This window comes from Anarhichas minor, unplaced genomic scaffold (assembly GCF_050575085.1).
Source record: "Anarhichas minor isolate MPS153535 unplaced genomic scaffold, ASM5057508v1 ptg000014l, whole genome shotgun sequence".
Taxonomy (NCBI): domain Eukaryota; kingdom Metazoa; phylum Chordata; class Actinopteri; order Perciformes; family Anarhichadidae; genus Anarhichas; species Anarhichas minor.
In genome coordinates, this window is record NW_027466460.1 from 3,449,766 (window position 1) to 3,462,565 (window position 12,800).

General features: G+C 39.9%; 1 protein-coding gene across 7 annotated transcripts in view; it reads left to right on the forward strand.

Moving 5' to 3' along the window:
- tenm3 (teneurin transmembrane protein 3) overlaps nucleotides 1-12,800 on the forward strand; it is a 223,563-nt gene that overhangs the window by 137,989 nt on the left and 72,774 nt on the right. For all 7 annotated transcript variants that reach the window (XM_076091074.1, XM_076091076.1, XM_076091077.1 and 4 more), the window contains 7 exons: nucleotides 2,073-2,156; nucleotides 3,194-3,318; nucleotides 5,255-5,510; nucleotides 6,338-6,439; nucleotides 6,678-6,872; nucleotides 8,898-9,098; nucleotides 10,535-10,720. In XM_076091074.1, coding sequence (XP_075947189.1) covers nucleotides 2,073-2,156; nucleotides 3,194-3,318; nucleotides 5,255-5,510; nucleotides 6,338-6,439; nucleotides 6,678-6,872; nucleotides 8,898-9,098; nucleotides 10,535-10,720 — 1,149 coding nt within the window. The remainder of the gene's footprint in view (nucleotides 1-2,072; nucleotides 2,157-3,193; nucleotides 3,319-5,254; nucleotides 5,511-6,337; nucleotides 6,440-6,677; nucleotides 6,873-8,897; nucleotides 9,099-10,534; nucleotides 10,721-12,800) is intronic.

Below are 12,800 nucleotides of genomic sequence, written 5' to 3' on the forward strand. Positions count from 1 at the left end.
CCCCGATGGGTCGCATTGAATTGACTGAGAGAAATTAAGATCAGAGTCAAGTTATTGAACTTTGTTTGTCCTCAATTGCTTCTGCAGAACTTAAAAACAGAATGGTCTGCTCCGGCCATGACAGAGAGAGAGAGAGGGAGGCCAGTGGTGTGAGTGTGTTGTGTGAGAGATAAAGATGGATGAGTGTGCCTTCAAGCTGGGCTTGAAGACTTGTGTCATATGTTGAAGCTCATATTAGTGTAGCGAATGCGCTTAACGTATAGACTGTCACACATACACACACACACACACACACACACACACACACACACACACACAGATCAGGGTCAGTGTTGGTTTACTGCCCAGATGTCATGACTTAAGCTGTTAAAGTGTAATGTTCTGAACAGGAAAGGCCTATGAAATTACAAACTTTGAACAGCGCTCAAACCTTTCCAGCTCCATAGTGCACAATATTTACATTCAATTACATTGACGGAGGTCTGGATCCCATCTGAGACAACTGTGTGAAGTGCTGTACTTTCCCCAAACTTTAACCACATTGAAGTTGATAGGTTATGAACCTTTTCATAAGTCATGTTGCATGACAACATGTTGGAGAGGTACAGCTCAGACAAATATGAATTAAAAGTTAATTAAAGTTAAAATAATTAAATAAAAAATTAAATAATTGAAAAGGGATGATTTTAACTGACCCTTGAAAAGAAATCAAAATTAGACCATTTGGGCGTCAAACTGGGAAACAGAAATCCTCCCTTGGAATCTTGTGTCGTGTCATGCCTTGTCAATACCATGTGACGAATGCCAGGCGCCTAAATCTACCCGTAGAATGAAGACTGGCCAATTATAGCAGCTCTGACCAGGGTCTGACATCTCTCCAGCTCTGCTCCAAAGACCTGCAATGGTTTCAGATGTTCTTCATTTTCAGGCTGGTTTTGTGGATTCGGAGTTAGACATGGTTATAGCATGATGCAGGGGTGTTGTATTTTTGTAGGCCAACCCGGAAGTTAGCATTTCATTGGTTCCCTCGACAAAGGCCAATGGGATTTTCTCGATTGGATATTGGATTATTGCAAAAAATTAGCTCTGCGGCAAACAAGGTATATGATACACTTTTTATTTGAAGCAATTTAATCTTTACAGATGAACAACACTTGTATAATGTTCGAAGCTGGATGCAAGCATCAGGAGTAAAAAGATAATGTCGGGCTATAAACAAACTACACTGTAGTCATATGAGTGCGAGTACATGAGTCTGTACAGGCAGACGAGTTGGCATGATGGCTTTTTTAAGTCTCTTTTGTTTTTAGCAACTGCCTCTTTAAAGACAGGTGAAAAGTCTACTGGCAAATTTAATATCATAGAACAACACATTAAAGTAATTTAACCTTGTGTTAGGCATCTAACCAAAAAATACATTCAAAAAACACATTGACTTCGAGAAAGGGGAACCGGAGGTGCAAATTTGCTTACTCATTTCCTGGTTTTAAGACGTGTTCTTGCAGCACACTATAATGGTAAATGGACTGTACTTGTATAGTGCCCTTTTTAGACTTCTGACCAGTCAAAGCGCTTTAACAATGGACTAGAGAAGCTGGGGATCGTACCACCGATCTTCTGATTGAGGGATGACCCGCTCTTCTGAGCCACAGTCGCCAAATGAATGAATGTCCACACATGCTGCTTTTGCTTTTCAGTGATTGTAACAGTGAATTAAGACCTACCTGGCTTTACAGGTGTTATTCTTTCATTTAATCGTCTTCTCGCTGGATCTCCAGGTGTTCTGTAGCTTTAGCTTCTATCTTTATCTTTTCAACCTGTTTTCACTGCTGAATCAGTTTGACATCCTGAATAGATCCTTCAAAGAACATATTGGAGACCCTTCTGTCTTCTTCTCTCTTAAATCACCTAAGGTATGACATTTTTTCGGGGTGTGAAGCTTGTGACAGTGTGGGCTCCACAGTAATGTTAACTCTGACAGCTTGACGGAGGAGCAGCGGAGGGCGGGGCTTAGTGAAGGGTCAAGACTGTGATTTACATTTCCTGCACTCTCTGTTTTTATCTCTCTGCAGGTAAAACGTTTCTTCTGGAGAACAGTACCATAGACACAGGAGAGGTGGACGTGGGTAGACGAGCCATACAAGATGTCCCACCAGGTAAGTTACGCACACAAATATATCATGAACAAAGTGTAAATTCCCACACAACAAGATACACTCACAAAAGCTTAACACACTAAATTGCCAGTTTTTAAAGTGCCCGTAGCTGAAACTAATGAAGTCTAATCACACAGTCCTGCAATATATCCTACTACCGTGGCGTTATACAGTCATTTTTCAGTGTTTTAGAGAGGTGTTGATTCAACTGTATGATCATTTTGGTTGTTGAATTGTATTGTGTTACACTGACTGTGTCTATTATTGTGTCTCCCCCATTTATATTAGTGTGAATGTGTCACGTTAATCCTTAATAATTAAAGCATGTTGGAGGGTGACTATTGTGTTCTATTACACAGCTTAGTTGAATATTCAGTTCTGATTAGCATTCTGATATTGATTTTAGCAGACAGCTGCTATGAATAACAGACCGTTACTATGGATGCAGTTTAAGCTATAGGGCTATTTTTTTTTTTTGGAAGCAATACATTTTCAAATCAATATTTTGATACAAATTATTGATTTCTTTAGTAAGTAGCCATCAGGGTCCTGCTCAACCTGTCGGTGTTCCTTTTGCAATAATGACCAGCTCGCCTACATTGTCCCTTATTTATTATGACATTATCGTTTACATACTTTTTGAGCCTCTCTAAATAATCATTAAGTGGTTTTAAAGATTAAATATTTAGCTTATTGCAATATAATTCATTGTAATGTTTTAAGCATGGGACATACTATATTTCTAAATAACTCTGAGTCAGCATACTGACAGCAGTTCCAGGAAATTAATAATTAATGTCAACACAGCCGCAAAGAAATACAAGTTTTTTGGAAAGAAAATTGAGGTTGATAATATAATGTTTGAAACATGTGTTTCTATTGTGCGTGATAGAGTATCTAGCATCCATGACTTTTATATTGCATTGTTGTGTGAGCATATTGATTTATGTGGTATACTGAGGGGATTTTCTGAACATGTATCAAGAACAAAAGAAAGATTTTGACTCCTGCTGGTTTGTTATTGTTCTTTATTCAAGGTGTGTTTTGGAGGTCTCAGCTGTATATTGACCAACCGCAGTTTTTGAAATTCAACATCTCCGTCCAGAGAGATGCTCTTGTTGGAGTGTATGGACGCAAAGGCCTGCCGCCCTCACACACACAGGTTGGTTGCACAAACACATGCATGTGAATGCACATACAATTACATGCTAATTCAGTGACCCTACACTTCAGACTATAATGCTCTAGTTACCCCTCTAGTGTCAGTTTTGGACGTGTCAGGGACGACATGTCAATGTACGCTTGTTAAATGCCTCGTGTCTTTTCAGAATACACTTACTTAACATTGACGAATAAATGAATATCACGCAAAGGGCTTTACATACAGCATGAGAGCAAGTAAGACTATAACAGGAGTCCCAACTAAATGTCTTGTCATTGTGCCCCACTGGATTTTATAAAACAGTGACAAAATGCCATCACTTTAACCGATAGTTGAAGCCAGCATTGTTATGCATCCATACCTTATCCATGTCTTAAAAGGGCTTGAATCACTAAGCACCACCAACCATGTGAGCATAGAATGAAAACCTCGACAGAACCTTATTTAGAAGAGAAAGCTTGTGCAAATCAGAGAGGAATCGATAGATGCCATGGTAAAACTGCCACTAACATGGGATGGGCCCTCACATGAGATGTGTGAGAAAGAACAATCTGAGAAGGCAAAGTTCACAGAAGCTAGGGCAGCACCTGTGTCCACTGCTAAATAACAACCCTGTGTTCAAGATAGGATCTGGTGTTTTCATCTGTGTCCACAGAAAGAAATGTTATCTAATCAGATCAGTAGCCACCATTATTTGGAGATCTCTGACATAGCGTTTAAGAAAGTCTGCCCTCAACCACCCAGCATCCTCTGGCCTTTCTACTTTTAACAAATGGCATAAGTGATGAAAAAACTCTGCCTCCCAAAATGTCAAAACCATTAATCCCTTTTGCAACTTAGCAAGTGCGTCTAGGTCAAGTGCTTTATGGATTCTTGGCTAATAATGAAGCAGATAAGCTTCTTACAAACCTAAACTACCCTTTGACTACACTTACATCTCTGTGTGATGAATCATGTCTTCTATCAAGGGACTAATCCACTTATCTGTAAAAGACAGCTTCATACAATGCCACCCCTATCACAGCTCAATGTTAGCACTTTAGATAATCGACAGTGCTGTGTGTGTGTGTGTGTGTGTGTCCTTGTCGTAACCTTAATCCATCTAAGTTGTCTTTTTTATTGCTCCACCCCGGCATTATGTTTTAAGGTCGTCCGTCCATCTACCATTCTCATGAACGTGATATTTTTGGAACGCCTGGAAGTCCACTTTGACTCAAAGAGGAAGTAATTGGATTTTGGTGGTAAAAGGTCAAAGATTGAGGTCAATGTGACCTCAAAGCCGGCCTCTTCTTGTGAATTAGATTCCTCAGGAACGTCAGACAAGAATTTGTTCAAATTAGGCACAACAGTCCGCTTGGACTCGAGGATGAACCGATAAGAATTTGGTGGTCAAGGGCCAAAGTTCACCGTGACCTGTGTGTTAATCTAAGCTTGATTCAACTGTTATTTGATCAGAGGCAAACTATCAACAAGTAGACTGAATGAATTAACAATTATCCTCCATGTCATCTATGAATTAAATGAAAGAAATAGCAAACATAAGGCTGTTTATTAAACCCCACATCTAAAACATCAGGAATCAAACTTCAAAGACCATAAATAATTCCTTGTAAATCCATCCGTTAGGGATTGATATACCTTGTCATGGACTAAAGTGTTTTGTTAGTTGACTATTATGCGAGATAAAAGGTCGGAGACTTACCAAAATCCATATTTCTCTGAAGTTCATCGATGATCTTCCCAAACTCAATGGAAATATGGCTAGTTGTTAAGATGGACAGACAGTTGGACTGAGCACCATTGCTATCCATAGGCCTTGCCCCCAGTAATGTAACATAGTATACCATGCTGTACAACTTTAAGTTTGTTACAGTTATGCTAAATCTTGTACTGAGAAAAAATATATTCAATGTCTTGTGTATTTTTCGTCTTACAGTACGACTTTGTGGAGCTACTGGACGGTAGTCGCCTCATTTCCAAAGACAAACGAGCGCTCAGTGACACGGACGCAGGACATGCACACCCAGCTGGTGCACATGAGGAGGAGTCTGGAAGAGGAGCCCGTCGCACACGCTCAGTGAACGTGCACGAGGCTGGCTTCATCCAGTACCTGGACACAGGAATCTGGCATCTGGCATTTTACAACGACGGACGCAACTCAGAACAAGTCTCTTACAATACCATTGTCATAGGTGAGAGAAAGCAGCATTTTTGTAATAAAGTGAATACTGTACGTTTTGTTTATTGGTGAGTTACTGTTAGGAGGTGTAGGTGCACTTCTAAAGTACACATGACAACAATCATACAACATTACTTAATGACTGTGAGCCCACCAGTTAAACCTGCATTATACAACCTTGTCATTACAGGAAGTTAGATAAAAACTACATATTTTTATAATACGAAACACTGCAATGCAGTGTGGGTACCGTATTCGATGTCCAATGTCTGTCACACAAAGTTGCCTCAACTGAAAAAAAATGTCTGCCATGAGCAATTGTATGGAATGCAAATCGAACAGAAAGAGTACAGCTATGTTGTTTGAATCAGTACAAATTGTCAAAATGTCTTACCTTTAATAAATCAGTTCTATGGTGGATCTGATGGACAGACTGGAATTCATCTTGTATATTTTTAGTATTCAGAAGATCATGTAGTCGGTCAAATAACATTTTTTTGAATGTTTTTTTTTTTTTCTGCATGCAAGAGTGTGCAGGAAACAGTGAGGTGTGGCAGAGAGCCAGCAATGGAGTGTATGTGTGTGTGTGTGTGTGTGTGTGTGTGTGTATGACAGAAAAAGAGAGAGAGACAAAGAAAGGCAGCGGGATAAATGGATGTTAGAATGTGTTGATTGGACTGGCTGTAACTACGGCAACCACAGAGGGATGATGCTGTGTGCACGTATGTGTGTGTTCTTTTTTTAAGATGTACAGTTGTATATCCAGCCTACCCAATTAACTTACACCTTTAAACCACCTCTCTCTCTCTCTCCCTCTCTCTCTCTCTCTCTCTTAATCAGAGTCGATTATGGAGTGTCCTCAGAATTGTCATGGAAACGGAGATTGTCTCTCAGGAATATGCCACTGTTTCCCAGGATTTCTGGGGCCTGACTGCTCTCGAGGTAATCAGACACACACAAATACAAATACTCTGCCACCCATAGAGAGGCAGTAATTGTTGGGAGGTGAAATCAATTGTCTTTTTTGACCGTGGACATAGTCATTTGTGAAATTTTAAGACTGCACTAATTGAAAATGTGTGAGCTTAAGGGGAACTTTGTAGGTTCAAGAGTCTGATTTAACGAGTCTATAAAGCCAGCATGTCTAACTGATCCATTGTACTGCATGTGTTTGGTCCAGCTGCCTGCCCAGTGCTGTGCAGTGGCAATGGCCAGTACTCCCGTGGCCGCTGCCAGTGCTACAGCGGGTGGAAAGGCACTGAGTGTGACGTGCCAACCAACCAGTGCATCGACATCCACTGTGGAGGACACGGCATCTGCATAATGGGTGCCTGCATCTGCAATACTGGTTATAAGGGCGACAATTGTGAAGAAGGTAAGACTAATTTCCTCCAAGGACAAATACAAAAAGGTGCATTAGTTACATATTATATTATTGGCAGTAGTTAGCCCCCTGGGACATTTTAACACTGCTCTGCTTCCTTTTCCATCGACGTGCTGGAATTTGGTGACGACATTACTACATATTTAAATGTCAACATAAATAATTGATTTAGCGCACATTTATTGCTACCCATGACATTTACTTTTGAAATACAAACAGCCATGCAATTTGTTATAATAGAATAATAATTCATAAATCGGTTTCACTTGCAAAGTTTACATCGTTTTAACCAACATTTTTGAGGACTTGCAGGACACTAAATGACCTACTGTGCCAAAATATCCCAATTTATTAGTTCTCCATGTTGCTAAAATGTTGCTGCTCTGTGAAATAAGAACATGTTTTCCATATCTGGGTGAATAATCCCTCAAGGCAAAAAACTGAAGGTTTTGTAATTCACCTCATGTAACGATCTTTCCATGTATAACATGTACTTGTCACAGGTGCATGTTATGTTCTGTAGGTTTGAAGTCATTTTATAAAGTTTGCAATCTTATAATCCCACTACTTGCATGTAAATATGAGCTAAAATCACCCCTAAAGTGCAGCTGCTGACAGCTTGTTCATTAAGACAGCACTACCACATGGTTAAATTAATTTACTCTTATCTCTTTCTCGCACACACAAATGCACATACATGTTAACTGTCAAATTGCTGACAGGTAGTTGGCTAAATTAGGCTCCAAGCTGTACACTACACTAATTTAATCTGAATTGATCAATACTAATCTGCTATTTGCTGTTTGGACACACACACATACATACACAGACAATGCAGAGTGGTTGACAGCATCTCTACACGGGGACACACTTTCACATCAGGTGTGTACAAATGTAGACACAAAGGTGTGCACATGCTGCATATATATACACACTCATTCAAAAATACAAATACAAATCATAGGGGACGGTAACCAGATTAGTTCAATCCTCTATCACAATAATCCTTTGTGACTGACTATAAAGAAGGAGAAAATGAGAAATAATTTTCCCTGAACAACGGAGCCTGTGAATGTGTGTGTGTGCGCGTGTGTGTGTATATGTGTGTGTGTGTTAATCCCATTTACGACTGCTGAATCAGCAAATTATGTCAAAGATGCCATGTAGGATTTTCATGATAAAGTATCACAGTCAAATTGTAAAGAGCGGCACTGCGTGTGAAAGAGGACGGAGGAGCCGGTGGCTGATGAGTAGCCTATGAAGGGGGATGGGGTCCAGGTTCCAGTTCTTTCTTGACTGTCAGCATCAGAACAACGAGCATATGCAGGTTCCCTGAAACAAATAAATAGATATAAACACTGTATGCAACCTGTACTGCACCAAACAGCAGGCAGTTAGCGACCAGCTGATGAACAAAGTCAGAACATTTTATTTTATATTTGATTTTATTATTATAAAATATGTAGTATGTAGTTATGATCACACATTATGAGTCAGGTATATTATTTTAATAATGTCACAGAATACCTGAAAATGTCACAACTCCCCACTCCCTATGGTACTGGTTTGATGAAATTGGGTAATGTCTAGAAGGTAGCCCGCAAGTCAAGGGATCTGGATAGAAGTTGCCTGATTGTTTTATCTAAGTTTTAACAGATTGACACCAATATTAGAAGTTTTATTGTTTCTGAATATAAAGGCTTACAATCTACAAAAAAATGGCATCAACGCTATTTGTCTTGTCCATAAGGCTTGTGCTTATGAGCAACACTTAATGTCTGTGTGTTCTGTGTTGAGCTACAGTTTCTAAGCTATTAGACTTCTCAAATCATTTGAAAAATACTCTGTTTTTATTGCAAGACAAAAGACATTACATACTACTACTTATTGTTTCCCTCAAGTGTACAAAACTGTACATAATGTAATGTGTGTGTGTGTGTATGTGTGTGTACTATATGTACGACAGTCACTATTTGCTATACGGTTAACTCCCCCTCTTCATCTCTTTGTCTCCAGTGGACTGCATAGACCCCAGTTGTTCAGCCCATGGGGTGTGTATTCATGGGGAGTGTCATTGTCAGCCCGGCTGGGGCGGAGCCAGCTGTGAGATCGCAAAGGCCATGTGTCCGGACCAGTGTTCGGGTCACGGCACCCACAACGCAGAGACCAGCACCTGTACCTGCGACCAGAACTGGACCGGGCCTGAATGCTCTTTAGGTGTGTGTCACGTTTAATGTCTTGTGGTGGGACAATCTGTCGTTGTAGATGTTTCTTTCTGTCTTTCCCGCCTCATGACTTACACAATCTATAAAAAGACTAGACTTCATTTTTACGGCATTTGTAAAAGCAGCATGGCACCAAGCTTTACAGAGTTAATAAAGTGCTTTACGGAATCATTAAGAGTGGATGAAGAAGAGCTAGATCTGCATGAAACTAAAACAAAAAAGCAATTACAGAGCAGAACATAATTAAGATAACAGTGTTAAAGATGTGAGCCCCTAGGAACAGGCATAAAAGACGGGATACATAGTCTGTAAAACAAGCAGCAAGGCATAAGGTGAATAAGACGCTCCATTATGTAAAACCAGTACCTGTAAACATAATTCTGTGGAGTGATTTAAAAGATTTGTTTTACAGGCAGTGTACGTTTCTGCAGCGCAGCTGCTCTGATGGCAAAAATATGTTCACCTCTAGAAGTTAGCCAGGAGTTTGAAAGAGCCAGGAGAACCTTGCTGGCGGATACCACACTCTGGCTTGTGAGGAGGGGGAGCAAGGTCATTAGCATAGCTGGGGGCTAAACCGCATTAAGACCAGTGAAATCAGCAGCCTCTCTAAATCAATTCTTTGGCGGCCAATGAAGAGAAACTAGAAGAGAGGAGCGATGGTCTCAAGATGACTTGCAGTGTGTTGCACACCCTGCAGCTGTGGTTTGCAGTAGCTGTAAATAAAAGAGCCGTCTCTTGACAGTGGAAGGAGTCAGAGTACAACAATCTGGGCTATGTGAAAAAGTAGCACAGATATGTTTTTTATGGTCTTTGTGGATAAATAAGTAAGATAAAACATGACACATGTTGACACAATCACTGAAAGAGTTCAGAAACAAAAAGGGAACTTTCTCTTGGAGACACTCTCAACACCGTAAATAGTTCTGCTCTGGTACCAATGCACAACCGTGTCTCTTATAAATAACCATCATATACTGTACAACTGGTGATAGAATAAAGACACCTGAATTACATTTCTTTAAATAGGAAACAATAATATAGAATTTTACTTGCAAAACATTGACTTTCAAAATGTGTTTTTTTTCCTACAATATCTGCTGCTGGCAGCTAAAGCAATAATAATGATTATGATCATATTTAGGAAAGTCAAAGCACTTGATTAAGGTTTTGAAAAGATTGTGGTCTTGGTTGATTATTTAAAAAGTCAATGCTAACTTACAGCATGAAACAGGACATATTTACTTTTTAAAGTATTTAACCAAAACCACCATATTTCCCTAACCTTAATCCCATCCACGTCTCTAAATTGTCAAAAACATTACCAGAGCATAACCGTCACTTCATTTCCTCCTAAATGTATTGGGCAGAGTGTTGTATTTTAAAGTCCTTCAAAACTAGATGACAGAATCGTTTTTGTTTCTCCTACAGAGGTGTGTGAGGTGAACTGCGGCAGCCATGGCGTCTGTTACGGCGGTGTGTGTCGATGTGAGGAGGGCTGGACAGGAACGGTGTGTGACCAGAAGGCCTGCCACCCTCTGTGCAGCAAGAACGGAGTGTGTAAGGAAGGGAAGTGTGAGTGTGACCAGGGATGGACAGGGGAGCACTGCAATATTGGTGAGTGGATCACATGCCTCACACACACACGACCACACACACACACACTACAGGAAAAAGTGTAAGAAGGGAAAGGGAGGCTGTGATTAAGATGTTACTCAGGATGCACACACATGGGATTCATACTTCCACATGCAAGCGTTTTTTTTTGTCACTGGTTTTTTGACATGTAGTGAAATGAGGATGTCTAGAAAAGCATATATGTGCTCTGTGCAAAGACAGTGAGAGGAAATGTGGTAGTCAGATCACAATGAAAAGACAGTAAAGTTCTGCTTGAATCTGGCATGACTTCATGACTTACTTAAGTTCCCAGTAGGACACAATAAAACAGTAGCACATCACTACAAAGCCTTAGAAGAGTTGGTGGGTAGGCAGACTCTTCTTCTGCAATAGGACGCCATGACGGATATATTATAGCCTCTTTTCTTCATGGCTGCTGCCACGGTGAGATTAGCGGGAAGTGTTGCTGCTAATTATACGGATGTCCATGTTTTTGTTGGTTGTCGCTGGCGTCCAATAATACCAGAGCTGCGATAGTGTCCCTTGTGAAAATGATATCCATTGTTGTAAAAAAACAAAATTGTCCAGTAGAGTCAGTCATGGTTTGCCATCTTGCTGGGAGATGACATCATCATTAACTCCTTTTTATCACCTGTGGTTATCCCACAAGTTAAAACAAGTGAAAACACTGCTAGTGCTGTAAGGATAGTCCAACCCTTGTTAATAGTAATCAATATTATCTAAGAATGATCTAGGTTGCTGCACTAGAATTGAGATTAATAAATTGTGATTCTAATAAAGACTAACATTGACATTAATTTGGAGTGTTTCTGTCCAACTGTTGAATGTTAGTCCCATATTCACTCTCTTCTTAGCTCTGTTTTGTCTTCACTTACTCCTGAGAAGAATATCTGACTCGATTTGAAATGCCAACAGCACAGAACCAGCAGTATTTTAGGAAAAGTCCCTACTTAGGCAATATTTTGAATATTATAATACCTCTTAATCATTTAACTTGATCTCAATCATGAAGGTCCTGGTTCAAAACTATAAAGTGGATCTGATTAAATTATTAATATGATGGATAATAGATGAAACTTTACCTGGATAATGTGAAATAGCCGTCACATGATCTGCTAGATGGAAGACGTATCTCTGTTGTGGTTGTTGTTGCTTCTTTTACCTCATAAACAATCTTTGGCTGAATACAGACACCATCCTGCAGAGGGCACACAAACCCGACAGCAACCAAGTTTTATTTTGGTCTGCTGCTAGCTTTGGTCGCTGTGTCCTCATTTTTCAAAGCAGTTGGACTCGTACAGTTTACAGTGAGTTTTTCAGAGCCGCAAAAAATGGAGACTGCTTTTTGTGAGTTGACACCTTTCAGATGATCATAATGAAATAGATATTGCACACAGAAGAATGATTAAATGATTAAGAACAATAACATTGATCTGGATTGATATACCGATTCAATCATCCACGATTCAATGTCATCGATGCAAAGTGAAAAACTCAATACATCATATTTAAGATACGCTTTTATTTTGAAATATTCATGGCACATCTATGTTACCATTTCTGTCCAAGTGCACCTCCCTCCTACAGAGCCCAGAATTAAATCGACAACTATTTTTTGTTGCTTTTTGTGAAATTTAACTGATCGATCGCAGGCCCCTGAATTGAATCAAATAAGATCAAATAGCAAATCAAATATATACACATAAACTTAATTTGCTTGGTATCTTGAGTATTGACAATGACATTGGGTTTTTAAGTGAGTATCTATGAGTTGGGAGACGCAATCCTGTTGTGTGGTACTAGTTCAACAGTGAAACAGATGAGCAGTAGAACCTCTATGGCAGCTTCAGCTCACCACCAAACCCTTCTCTTGTTGTCAAACAGACAGACAGCTACAGTTTTGCTGGGAAAGAGTTGCAAACAGCAGTGAGATGAGGGGAAATCCATTTGGAAGGCTTGGCCAACAGCTCGATTGTTTAGACAGATTGCAAGGCTGGGGAGAGGATTCATACTTCTTCTGTCCTCTTGTCTCTAACCATCACATTTATACCTGGTGTTT